Raw genomic sequence first — 14,057 nt, 5'->3', positions numbered from 1 at the left:
AATGGTTTGGTTGAGGTCAAAGCAAGGAACTGCTTTGGCAGAATCTTGGGGTGCATCTTATGGAACTTGGTAAAGTGGGGTGGGGGTCCATCATCATGGCCCCCAGTTTGCCTACCCTTCTCACAGAAGTAATACCTACCAGGAAGGAGAGGAGACACAGTGAGCAAGAGGCCAGAGGTTTGAAGGACAATTTCATCAATGCTGTGAGGACAAAGTTGAAGTCCTACTCGGGAGCGATGGATTGAATGGGAGGATAAGTTCATAAGAGACCCTTCCAGAACCTTGCATAAAGGGGTGCATATAGACAAAAGTCTCCTCCACAGGTGGGGGTGAAAACCACTAATGGCCACTACATGCACATTGACGGAGTTGAGAGCAAGTCCCAACGCCTTCAGCGATAGGAGATAGTCCAAAAGGAAAGGAACATCCACAGCCTCAGGAGTAAGATCCTTCTGCTGGGCCTAGGAGGTGAAATATTGCCACTTGGCTCGACTGGACTGTCTTGTGGATTTTTTCCTGCTACTTGAAAATACATCTTGTACTGCTGACAAAATACTTCAGTTCTAGTGAAGATACCCATCCAAAAAATCAAGCTCTAAAGAGCAGCGCCTGTGGATAGGGGTGTCTGATCCTGCCGTTGAGTTGCATGAGCAATTCCAGAAAACCCAGGAACAGAAATGGAGGACATGCTGACATCTGGAGGAGAAAAAATGAGAACTGAAGAGGACAGAACAGGGCGGTCAGGATGACCGTTGCTCTCTCCAGTCTGATCTTGAGGAGGATAAGGGACAGAAGCGGTAGAAGAAGAGAGGCATAATTTGATGTGGTTCAACCAGGGTATGACTAGGACATACGCAGAGCCCTTCCCTGGAGCAGTACTGTATGCATTTGCTGCTGGTGTGGGAGGAAAAGAGGTCCCTGGTTGGAGTTCCCCAGCAGTCAAAAAATGTCATTGACCACAGAGTTGTAGGAGTTCCCAATTGTGGTTGGTCACGAATTTCCTGCTAAGAGAGTCTGCAATCATGTTCTGAGTCCTCGGAAGATAAGCTGCTGACAACAGGATATTGTGTGTGATGCACCCAGTTCCACAAGCGAACCGCCTCCGCAAGAAGTGCTGGCGACTTTGTGCCCCCTTGCTTGTTTAAATAGTAAACGGTGGTGGTGTCGTTTAACATGATAACACCACGATGGGAGTAGACAGACAGGAGACATGCACAACACACTCTCCTTGCTGCCCCGAGTGCATGCTAGATTCCTGAGCAGTCCAAGTTCCTTGCGTCAGGTGCTAGCCCATGTGCTGAGCGATGCATCTGTAATGATCATTGTGCATGGGGAAGACTGAAGGAAGGGTATCCTGGTGCAAACTTGAACTAGTTTTTCCACCACTGAAAACAAGGAGAGAAACTTGGGTGGGGGAAGGGGACAGAGAATGGGACAATCAGTAGAAGGTCCATGGAATGGTTCGTAGGAGAACAGGCTCTCTGTAGGCACAGCTGTGGGCAGCGGAAGCAGGGACAAGCAAAGGAGGCGATATACGTGCACATTGCCATGTAGCCAAAAAGGGAAAAGCAAATTCTGGCAGGAACAGAAGGACTGGAAGTCACCATAGTAATCAGTTCTAGCAGGGTCTGGAATCTGTCCTCTGGTAGGGTAAGCACATGCAGAGACCGCACTGATGCATGGCCCAATGAACTCTAAGGACTGTGTGGGGTCTAATGTCAATTTTTTCTCATTTATGCTCAGCCCCAGGGAGGAGAGCAGTAGAAGGAGCAAGGAGGTAGATGCTTGAGCCTCCTGTTTGGATCATGCTGCTAGCAGCCAGTCATCGAGGTAGGGGAATATAAGGGCTGGTCTACACTACCACGGTAAATCTAGCTAACTTACGCAACTTCAGTGACGTAAATAACGTAACTGAAGCAGACTTTGTTAGATCCACTTAACGCGATAGCTACATGGCGCTGTGTCAATGGGAGAGTGTCTCCTGTTGACTTCCCTTATGCTTCTTGGGGAGGTGAAGTACATAAAATCAATTGGCGAGTGCTCTCCCATCGATTTAGCGTGTTTTCACCAGACCCGCTAAAATCGACACTTGCTGCATCGACTGCAGCAGGGCCAATCTACCGGCAAGTGTAGACATACTCTAAGGATCCCTCACTGCTGGAGGTGGGCCACCACTACAGAGAAAACCTTGCTGAAGACCCATGGAGCAGTGACGAGTCCAAATAGTAGAACACTGTATTGGAAGTGTCGAGAGCCTACCACGAATCTCAAGAACCATCTGTGAGTAGGATGAATATGTGGAAGTAAGCGTCTTGCAAATCGAAAGCTGTAACCCACGTGCCTTTTTCTAGTGAGCGTATAATTGGTTGCAAGAATGACCATAGAAAACTTTGGCCCACGTTTGAAGTGGGTGAGATGACAGATCTAGGATTGATCTCCATCCTCCTTTTTTCTTAGGTACCAGGAAATAAGTGGAATAGAACCCGGTGCCTCGAAAGGCCATGGGAACAGGTTCTGTTGCTCCCCTTTGAAGGAGGGCATCTATCTCGAGGGCGAGGATACTGTCATGAGAGCGGTCCCAGAGACAGGACGGGTGATGTGGATGAGGTAGTATCATGAACTTGATCACATAGCTATGTCAAATGGCATCCAGAACCCAATTGTCCATTATCACACTTCAGGCTGGTAGAAAGAGTGCTAGACATTCCCCAAAAGGAGTGGGTTGTATGTAAAGTGGAATGCAAGGTGGTTGTTGGCTCTCTAAATGCACTCAGAAATATCACTTATGCAAAGACTGAGTACACAGTGTTGAAGTCTGCGCTGACGGACCAGGTGGATGGGATTGTTGGATTTTCTAATTCTTAAGAGGGGGCTCGTAGGGTTGCTGAAAAAATTGAGGAGTTCTGAACTGTTGTGCAAGGGGTGGGTGGTAGAACTTGCATTTGGGTGCTGGTGTGTATGTGTATACACACACCCCCAGTGACTACAGAGTAGCTCTGGAGTCCTTGAGGGAGTGCAGGGAATCATCAGTCTTTGGGTTGAAGAGGACAGAGTCATTGAAAGGGAGATCGTCAATGGTATAGTCAATCGCACCTGGAGCTGCAGCTAGCGAGAGATGTCAAGAGTAACAAGAAGGGTTTCTTCAGGTATGTTGGCAACAAGAAGAAAGCCAAGGAAAGTGTGGGCCCCTTACTGAATGAGGGAGGCAACCTAGTGACAGAGGATGTGGAAAAAGCTAATGTACTCAATGCTTTTTTTGCCTCTGTTTTCACTAACAAGGTCAGCTCCCAGACTGCTACGCTGGGCATCACAAAATGGGGAAGAGATGGCCAGCCCTCTGTGGAGATAGAGGTGGTTAGGGACTATTTAGAAAAGCTGGACGTGCACAAGTCCATGGGGCCGGACGAGTTGCATCCGAGAGTGCTGAAGGAATTGGCGGCTGTGATTGCAGAGCCATTGGCCATTATCTTTGAAAACTCGTGGCGAACCGGGGAAGTCCCGGATGACTGGAAAAAGGCTAATGTAGTGCCAATCTTTAAAAAAGGGAAGAAGGAGGATCCTGGGAACTACAGGCCAGTCAGCCTCACCTCAGTCCCTGGAAAAATCATGGAGCAGGTCCTCAAAGAATCAATCTTGAAGTACTTGCATGAGAGGAAAGTGATCAGGAACAGCCAGCATGGATTCACCAAGGGAAGGTCATGCCTGACTAATCTAATCGCCTTGTATCATGAGATTACTGGTTCTGTGGATGAAGGGAAAGCAGTGGATGTATTGTTTCTTGACTTTAGCAAAGCTTTTGACAAGGTCTCCCACAGTATTCTTGTCAGCAAGTTAAGGAAGTATGGGCTGGATGAATGCACTATAGGGTGGGTAGAAAGCTGGCTAGATTGTCGGGCTCAACGGGTAGTGATCAATGGCTCCATGTCTAGTTGGCAGCCGGTGTCAAGTGGAGTGCCCCAGGGGTCGGTCCTGGGGCCGGTTTTGTTCAATATCTTCATAAATGATCTGGAGGATGGTGTGGATTGCACTCTCAGCAAATTTGCGGACGATACTAAACTGGGAGGAGTGGTAGATACGCTGGAGGGGAGGGATAGGATACAGAAGGACCTAGACAAATTGGAGGATTGGGCCAAAAGAAATCTGATGAGGTTCAATAAGGATAAGTGCAGGGTCCTGCACTTAGGACGGAAGAATCCAATGCACCGCTACAGACTAGGGACCGAATGGCTAGGCAGCAGTTCTGCGGAAAAGGACCTAGGGGTGACAGTGGACGAGAAGCTGGATATGAGTCAGCAGTGTGCCCTTGTTGCCAAGAAGGCCAATGGCATTTTGGGATGTATACGTAGGGGCATAGCGAGCAGATCGAGGGACGTGATCGTCCCCCTCTATTCGACATTGGTGAGGCCTCATCTGGAGTACTGTGTCCAGTTTTGGGCCCCACACTACAAGAAGGATGTGGATAAATTGGAGAGAGTCCAGCGAAGGGCAACAAAAATGATTAGGGGTCTAGAACACATGACTTATGAGGAGAGGCTGAGGGAGCTGGGATTGTTTAGCCTGCAGAAGAGAAGAATGAGGGGGGATTTGATAGCTGCTTTCAACTACCTGAAAGGGGGTTCCAAAGAAGATGGCTCTAGACTGTTCTCAATGGTAGCAGATGACAGAACGAGGAGTAATGGCCTCAAGTTGCAGTGGGGGAGGTTTAGATTGGATATTAGGAAAAACTTTTTCACTAAGAGGGTGGTGAAACACTGGAATGCGTTGCCTAGGGAGGTGGTGGAATCTCCTTCCTTGGAAGTTTTTAAGGTCAGGCTTGACAAAGCCCTGGCTGGGATGATTTAACTGGGAATTGGTCCTGCTTCGAGCAGGGGGTTGGACTAGATGACCTTCAGGGGTCCCTTCCAACCCTGATATTCTATGATTCTATGATTCTATTCTGCACCTCCCAGACAAATGCAACCAGGATTCTGTTCTCATGATGATCCCTGCGACCACAGAGCGTGAAGATGTGTCCACCAAATCCACCACGGCCTGGAACATCGTCCTGGCAACCAATTTACCTTCCTCTAAGATAGTATGGTATTGGGCAAGGTCCTCCTGGGGAAGTTTGTCAGCAAAGTCAACTAACTGGTCATAGTTCAGAAAGTCATATTTTGCTGGTAAAGCAAGGTAACTGGAGAGCCAAAACTGAAGGCTGGCTTAAGAAAAGACCTTACAACCTACGAGGTCCAATCTCCTACCCTCCTTGTCAGTTGGGGTAGAACACAAATGATGTTGCCTGGCCTGTTCCGTGCCTGCTTGAATAACCAGGAAATTGGGGGGTTGGGTAAGAAAAACTCAGCTCCCTTCACCAATAAATAGCATTTCTTTTCCACCCCCTTTTGAGGTGGGTGAACAAGTGGCTAGAGTATGCCAGACAGCATGGGCCTGTTGGAGAATAGCATTGTTGACCAACATGCTAACTATATACAAGAATAAGAGTCTTTTTCTGTGTTTTAGAAAGTACATTCCAAGAGATGAGAAAACAATTGAGGCTCCAAGTCCTACCTCGTGGCAGTGAGAAGGAACTGAGGGCAGTCGGTCTGCCCTGCCCTTTATCACCTCAAACGAAATCAAGGGTGCATGCGCAGATCCAGGGTGCAGTTTCAGACCAACTGACACTACTACTTTCAAAATCTCCAGATGCATGACACAAGCATATTAGCCTCCACGGAATAAAACAGGGATCATCACTTGAAGAAATAAATATTATAAAGGTATACACAGTACCAATATTGACCCTTTACAATTTGGATGTATCAGAGTGGTAGATAAACACATTTAAAATCACCAAATCATTCCCTTCTCAGTTACAAACACTTTTAAAACTAACTATTTCCACTCCGAAACTTGAGCTGTGTCTTACTAATGCTACTCGTTTCTGAAGTTAAAATAGAACTTTTCATTTTGTATCTAACCCACCTCTAAGTGGGTTAAACAGTTTTTTGTAGCAGAAGAAAGAGGCAAATCAGATTGACATGAACTGCAGTGACGTTTCTGTTGTACCTTCCTCTTAATTTCAGATTCCGATTCTGATCCTGACTCTTCTGTGTTCTCCATTATACTTTCTATGGGGCGGAAAAAAAAAATCAAATAAATTAACACAGAAATCAGTGTATTAGCTTTAGATGCAGAAAACACTTTTGACAGGAGTGTGCTGGAGGTATATGTTTTACACCGTAGAAAAATTTGGATTGGAACCCATATTTAGTTCCTGGATCCAACTGTTATATTCTTACCTAGCCCCCCATATCACAACCAACAATGTGACCTCTTCTGCCTCTTCTGGGGTACTAGAAAATGGTGTTTGCTGGCCCCATTTAACTTTTTTATTTGGCTCTTGAGCCCCTGGCAATAGTTGTACAAGATCATTATGATATCTGAGGCATACAACTTGGTTCCATGGAGTATAAATTGATGTTATATGCAGACAATACCCCTTTCCATACATCGAAAACCAGAAACCACTATTCCAACCTTTCTATCATTAATTCAAAAATTCAGAGCAATATTTGGTTCCAAAATAAATTGGGAAAAATCAGAACCATTTCTCTGCTGTCATGTAGTTGGGCTTTTTCCATAGGCAAACTGATGCAATTAAGTACACCTCTATCCCGATATAACGCGATCCAATATAATACGAATTCGGATATAAAGCGGTAAAGCAGTGCTCCGGTGGGGCGGGGCTGCGCCCTCCGGTGGATCAAAGCAAGTTCGATATAACGAGATTTCACCTATAACGTGCTGAGATTTTTGGTAGGACAGCGTTATATCGGGGGAGAGGTATACCTCAATATATAAGTACCAAGAAACATTAATACATTTATCTTCAGTAGTTTAGAATCCGTACTCTGTCAAATAACTAGTTATATAAATAGGTGGCATCCACTCTGCCTGAGCCTGTAGGGAATGGTTAGTACAATAAAAATGAATATTCTGCCTAGACTACTCTATATTCTATCTATATCCCTCTGTCTAATTTTAGAAAAATTTAACAACATTGTTAGAGCCCTTCTGTGGGTCCCCAGTCAATCAATGCCCAGGACTATTACTTTAATTCCAGCTCCCTATAGCCAAAAGGTGGGTTTGCGCTCCCAGACCTTTAAAATTACTATTGTGCTTTTATCATGTTACAGATGTCAAACTGGTTCCAGCATTCTAATACACTTATATCTATAGAGGAGGAAGCTGAAAGGGTATTAATGCATCCAATTCCTCCTATGGAGCTCCTGGGAGCTTCCTTTTGTCCAATGGACAAAAATAAGGTGCCTACAGTGGTGGCTGCGAAGACAGTCTGGACTATTCTAGCTAAGAGGTACCAATTTCATCCTCACCACAAAGTACCTATCAAGTGTAACCCAAACTTGCAAACTGGGGGGAAAAAAACCTATAATTACAAAAAACTAGCTGAGGAAGGGCATGAAACAGATTTCCCAATTAGTCAAAGATAAAGGCTCTTTTCTAAACACTAAAGAAACCATATGACCTGCCACCCTCAGTAGAGTGGCCGTCCTTACAACTAACACACTTGCTAATGTACCAGTTTGGTCTGGATGCCCTAGGATTGTCACAGGCCCCAGAGCTACTGGGGACCTTGGAAATGCTTCGTAATCTCCCCAAGCCTATGTCCACTATGTATGCTTTACTAACAAAGACAAATTCCAGCAGTCTGGAGTTCTTGTGAAAACGTAGGAAGGGGAGTTATCACAGCCCATAAAAGAACCCCGGTGGCAGGCATATATGTTAAAAATGCTTCTGTGGATCTCAGGCTACACCCGATACAGCAAAAGATTCTATTCAAAATATTGTCGATGCCACAAAGGTTGAGCAAGATAAGAGTCTTGTCCTCTGATGTTTGTTGGTACTGTAATAAAGAAAAAGGAACCCTGATACATATGCCATGGGACTGTCCAACAGTCAGGCAGCTGTGGAAAGAGGTGGGCACAAGAGTGAAAATAGTGCTTGGTTTCATCAACCAAATCTTAGCTGGAAGTTATATCGTAGGTTCTGTACCTACTACACTGGGAGTAACTCCATCACAAAAACTTGGGTTCTTGAGGACTGTAATGACTACAACTGCATAATTTTACAAAAATGGAGAAGTAGGCTTATGCCCAGAATATAGCAATGCCATTTGGACCTGTATGAGTTAGCAGTGAAAGAAAGAAGAGCATATAGACATGGAGAGCAATTATATGAATTTGAAGACATCTAGACTCCATTTCTTGATACATTTGGATAAAGAATGCTGAGATAGATCAGGTGGAAAGAAAGTCTGGTATTCTTTGAGCTATCAGCTTTTTCCCTTTCTTCCTCCCCATCTCCACCTTCCCTTTTTTGACTATTTGTTTATGTCTCTTTTTTTATTGTTCTCCCCAACATATTATGATGTTTGTGTAATAGTCTTTTATCATGCCATTCAGCCATGTAGATATGGCTGAATGGCATGATAAATCACATATGAATGGTTAAGTGACAACTTTGCTAGTTAAGTAAAAGTTAAAAACCACTGTAACCAATAGACATAGTACCCAATCAAGTTCCAACTACATAGAGGAATAGCAAATGATTAGGGTCCTACCAAATTCATGGTCCATTTTGGTCAATTTCATAGGATTTTTAAAATTGTAAATTTCATGATTTCAGCTATTTAAATCTGAAAATTTCACAGTGTTGCAATTATAGGGGTCCTGACCCAAACAGGAGTTGGAGGGACCGGAGGGTGTTACTGCTACCCTTACTTCTGCACTGCTGTTGGCGGCAGTGCTGCCCTTAGAGCTGAGCAGCTGGAGAGTGGCGGCTGCTGGCTAGGAACCCAGCTCTGAAACCAGAGCCACCGCCAGCAGCAGCAGTGCAGAAGGATGGCATGCTACGGTATTGCCACCCTTACTCCTGCTCTGCTGCTGACAGGGTGCTGCCTTCAGAGCTGGGCGCCTGGCCAACAGTCATCGCTGTCCGGCCACCCAGCTCTGAAAAAGTAAGGATGGCAATACTGCAACCCCCCTAAAATAATAGTGTGACCCCCCACTACAACTCCCTTTTGGACCTGGACCTTCGATTTCAGAAACACTGGTCTCCCTCATGAAAACCGTATACTATAGGGTAAAAGCACACAAAGACTAGATTTCACGGGGAGGGACCAGATTTCACGGTCCATGATGCGTTTTTCATGGCAGTGAATTTGGTAGGGCCCTACTAATGATCTTCTAAATAAAGGATAAAAAACGCACACCAAAAGAAAAATGTTGAACTTTTTGTTTTAGAAATCAGCCACCATTTGCCGACTCCCATTTTATTAAGGGAGCTAAGGTGTGCCTCAGTGAAATCTGTAATTGTAATGTTATTTCCTAGCAGGCGACCTTGTCTTAAAACACCTTGCTAACTTCACTCCACACCAGAAGAACCCAGTCTCTGGCAATGGAAACTCTGCCAGGAATAAAGAAAAGGAAGTAGTACAGGACTCCTATAGCTTCTGCTTTACCATGAAAAGCTCAGAGCCAACACAACCTCCGAAATGAGGAAAGGCAAGGCCAGCCAAGGAGGTGGCGGTGATTTCCATAGGAAATTTGCTAATTGGAGCACTTACTCGGAACAATTGTGGAATAGCAAGGGTTTGTCTTAATAGGGAGTTTTTCCACTGGTACAAACCCAGTGTACATGTAATACGCTGGTATAAGCTATTCCTGCGCAAGCCCTACTTTACAATGGTGGAGCTCATCTATACTGGGGGAGCTGCACCAGCATAGCTACACTGGTTCAAAAAAATCCTTAATGCAAAAAAAGCCCTAATTTACAATGTTTTCAGATAGGCTATTCTTTTTAGGGATACTTTGCACAATGTTGTAAAAATAAAAGGAGTACTTGTGGCACATTAGAGACTAACCAATTTATTTGAGCTTAAGCTTGCATGAGCTACAGCTCACTTCATCAGATGCATCCAGTGAAGTGAGCTGTAGCTCACGAAAGCTTATGCTCAAATAAATTGGTTAGTCTCTAAGGGGCCACTAGTACTCCTTTTCTTTTTGCGAATACAGACTAACACGGCTGCTAGTCTGAAACCTGTTGTAAAAATAGTGGCTTCTCATTTAAAGATTTTTAATAAAAATGTGCAAACTACATTTAATTATAATATTTTATTTTACATTAGAACTTCCTTTTAGGGCTACACTATTTAAAATAGATATACATGCCATTTAAACAACGTATTGATTGTCCCATTCTCCCTCCCACCTGCATCTCCCTGACAACTACAAGGATCACTGACTCTTACATTTAGAGAAGGATCTATTTTCACTCAAGAAATAATTAGACTTGAAGAGGTTCTATTCATATACAGAATTTAAAGTTAAAAATGGTTACATATTTCAGTTAATACTAACATAAAATGAGAAATAAATTGCAGCAGAATCATTAGGACACCGTTGATTGGGTAAAAAACATTATCTCAGGTTCTCTTTTGATCATCTGGATCCCTACCAAGGAAACTCAATACTTTCAATACACCATTATTATATATTTGTATTACCACATTACTTATGAGTCCTGGACTTGGACCAGAAGCCCACAGACCTAAGTACTATATAAAACAGAACAAAAAAAAGATGATCCCTGCCCCAGAGAGCTTATAATGTAAGAAAAGAGACAGAAGACAGGCCAACAGGGGTCTACAAGGAAACAATACCGATCAGCATGGTAGGCAGAAATCTCAGCACACCAACAGCCTAACTGTTAATTTTTTTTTGTAATTTTAAGGAAGGCTTGAATGAGGATGAGTTAGCTTTACAGGTGTTCATGGGGAGCTCCTCCTAAGCACGAGGGGCAGTACAGAGAAAGCACAAAGCTTGTTTGAAAATTTAATGACTGGGCGATAGAGACTGGCATTATTGGCTGACTGGAGGTGGGCATCAACCTCTTAACAGTGAATAAGATGTGATAGATAGGCCCCTCATAGCCTGTCCCCACCCTTCAAAGTGAAGACAAGTGGCTTATATTTGATGCAATAGAGGGGGAAGCTGATGGAGGGATGCATAGAGAGGGGTGACATGGCCAAAGCAATGGGCTAGGACAATGATTCTCAAACTATGGGTCAGGACCCCAAAGTTGGTCACGGCCTTGTTTTAATGGGGTTGCCAGGGCTGGCGTTAGATTTGCTGGGGCCCAGGGCCAACACCCAATCCCCACTGCCTCGGGCCGAAGCCAGAGATTGTAAGTTCTGGGTGGCTGGGCTCAGGTTACAAGCCCCTTGCCCCAGGCTGAAGCCCTTGGTTTTCAGCTTTGGCCAGCTCGCCCACCCAGGGCGGTAGGACTTGGGCTTTGGCCCCCCCACATAGGTGGGCTCAGGCTTCAGTACCCCCTCCTGGGGTCATGTAGTAATTTTTGTTGTCAGAAGGGAGTCATGGTGCAATGAAGTTTGAAAACCGCTGGGCTAGGACAATAACCTTTGCAACAGCATTTGAATGGATATGACTGGGGCAAGACTGCATTTGTCAAGGCCAAAGAAAAAAATTGCAGTAATTAAGAGATGAGGTAATAGCCTGGACAACAGTTTCAGAACTGAGGAATAATAGGAAAGGCTGTATTTTAAAGATGTTATGCAGAAAGTATCGGCAAGATTTAGACAGCATGGGTAGGTCCAGGTCCGAGTCAAAGATGACACCCAGGTTATGGGACTGAGCGACGGGCAGGATGATAGTGTTGCCCACAGTGTTTGAGATAAGAGGTAGCATAGACGGCTGAACAGGAGAGGGAAAGAAGGGGTTACTCACCTTGTGCAGTAACTAGTTTCTCTAGAGTTGTCCCACTAATAGGTGTATCCAAGTCCCTATGCCTCTCCTCAGAGATTTTAGGTAGCCATGTTTGTTTGGACCGTACATGTGCTGTCCCGGTCTCATGCCTTGCCTCGAGGTTATCTAGTACTGAGCAGGCAGGCAGTCTTCAGTTCCTTCTCTTATTAAGAGCTCTGAAGTAGATAGCGTTGGGGTGTGGGAAGAAGGTGAGTCATGAAGCACCCAAAGGGACATGCATCTCGAATAACCACAGTCACTGCACAAGGTAAGTAACCTCCTCTTCTCTGAGCAATGTCCCTACAGGTGCTCCACTTTAGGGGACTCTACAGCAGTATCCCAATGGAGGGTTGCGGCTTCAAAGTAGAGTCTAGTACTGATGATAAAAACCATGGATCCAAACATAGAATCTGATGTCAAGTCATAGGTGATCACAGAATATTCCGCAAAAGTATAAACAGATGTCCAAGTTGCTGCTCTGCATATTTCTGTGATGGGACCGTTTTACATGAAGGCTATAGCAATGGAAATGGATCTAGTGGAATGAGTTTGAACTGCAGATGGAAGTTGAAGATTGAGGGTATAATAGCAATATATAATGCAGTTCAATATACATCTAAAGCAGAGGTGGGCAAACTACAGCCTGTGGGCCACATCTGGCCCATGGGACCATCCTGCCCGGCCCTTGAGCTCTTGGCCGGAGAGGCTAGCCCCTGGTCCCTCCCCTGCTGTCCCCCCTCCTCCACAGCCTCAGAGCGCTGTGCCGGGAAGCGCAGCGGCGTGGCTGGCTCCAGTCGGGTAGCGCAGCTGCCAGTCCTGCTGCTCTGAGCAGCATGGTAAGAAGGCGCAGAGCCGGGGGGTTGGATAAGGGGCAGGGGTCCCCGAAGGGAAGTCAGGGGACAGGGGGCGGTTGGATGGGGTCGAGGGGCTGTCAGGAGACAGGTAGCGGGGGGGATGGACAGGCGTGGGAGTCCTGGGGGGCCTGTCGGGGGCGAGGGTGTGGATAGGGGGCAGGGCAGTCAGGGGATGGGGGGTTGGATAGGAGGTCCTGGGGGGGCGGTTAGAGGCGGGGGGGTCCCAGGAGGGGGCGGTCAGGGGGGTTGGCTATGTCAGGAGTTCTTAGGGGGGCAGTCAGGGGGCGGGAAGTGGGAGGGGGCAGATAAGGGGCAGGGGCCAAGCTGTTTGGGGAGGTACAGCCTTCCCTACCCAGCCCTCCATACAGTTTCAGAACCCCGACGTGGCCCTCAGGCCAAAAAGTTTGCCCACCCCTGATCTAGAAAGCCTTTGATATGCGATTGAGGATCCTTTAGACCAGGGGTGGCCAACCTGTGGCTCCAGAGCTACATGTGGCTCTTCAGAAGTTAATATGTGGCTCCTTGTATAGGTGCCGACTCTGGGGCTGGAGCTACAGGTGTCAACTTTCCAGTGTGCCGTGTGGTGCTCACTGCTCAACTCTTGGCTCTGCCATAGGCCCTGCCCCCACTCCACCCCTTCCTGCCCCCTCCCCTGAGCCTGCCATGCCCTCACTCCTCCCCACAGCCTCCTGCACACCATGAGACAGCTGATCAGGAGGTGTGGGGAGAAAGCGAGAGGCGCTGATCAGTGGATGGGAGGCACTGGGGAGGGGAGCTGATGGGGGGGCTGCTGACATATTACTGTGGCTCTTTGGCAATGTACACTGGTAAGTTCTGACTCCTTCTCAAGCTCAGGTTGGCCACCCCTGCTTTAGACTTCTCTGCAATTAAAAAGAACAGTCTAGGAGATTTTCTGAAGTTTTTTGTTTTATCCAAATAGAATACTAAAGCTCTCCTGATAGAGCGTATGTAATATTGCTTCTCTTTTATCATGGTGTGGCTTTGGCAAGAAAGTTGGGATGTGAATAAGTTTGTTGATATGGAAAGCAGGGAATATTTTGGGACCAACTTTGGGTGTGGTCTCAGTGTGACCTTAACACTATAAAAAAAATTGTGAAAGGTGGGTTGCCATTCCCCAAATAGCTGAGACAAGGTGGCGGCTATTAGGAATGCTATTTTCGTAGTTAGATATATAAGCAAGCATGTTACTGTGGGTTCAAAATGAGGCTTCGTAAAGCACTTAAGGATCAGATTAAGGTCCCATGTTGGTGTAGGATATCTGAGTTGTGGGAAGAAATTACCCAGACTCTTGAGGAATCTTTTTGTTTTAGGATGAGTGAATAAGGAGTAGCCATCTATATTATGATGAAAAGGCAGTTAT

At 45.9% G+C, this 14,057-nt stretch overlaps 1 protein-coding gene across 6 annotated transcripts in view; it reads right to left on the bottom strand.

The window, feature by feature from the left end:
- SENP6 (SUMO specific peptidase 6) overlaps positions 1-14,057 on the bottom strand; it is a 164,577-nt gene that overhangs the window by 72,631 nt on the left and 77,889 nt on the right. For 4 of the 6 annotated variants that reach the window (XM_077812718.1, XM_077812712.1, XM_077812713.1 and 1 more), the window contains one exon: positions 5,962-6,107. In XM_077812718.1, coding sequence (XP_077668844.1) covers positions 5,962-6,107 — 146 coding nt within the window. The remainder of the gene's footprint in view (positions 1-5,961; positions 6,108-14,057) is intronic. The other 2 variants (XM_077812714.1, XM_077812716.1) reach the window with 1 other exon arrangement.

The sequence above is a fragment of the Eretmochelys imbricata genome, chromosome 3 (assembly GCF_965152235.1).
Source record: "Eretmochelys imbricata isolate rEreImb1 chromosome 3, rEreImb1.hap1, whole genome shotgun sequence".
NCBI lineage: Eukaryota > Metazoa > Chordata > Testudines > Cheloniidae > Eretmochelys > Eretmochelys imbricata.
Note: the sequence above shows the minus strand (reverse complement) of the source record. Positions and strands in the feature narration are given on the sequence as shown.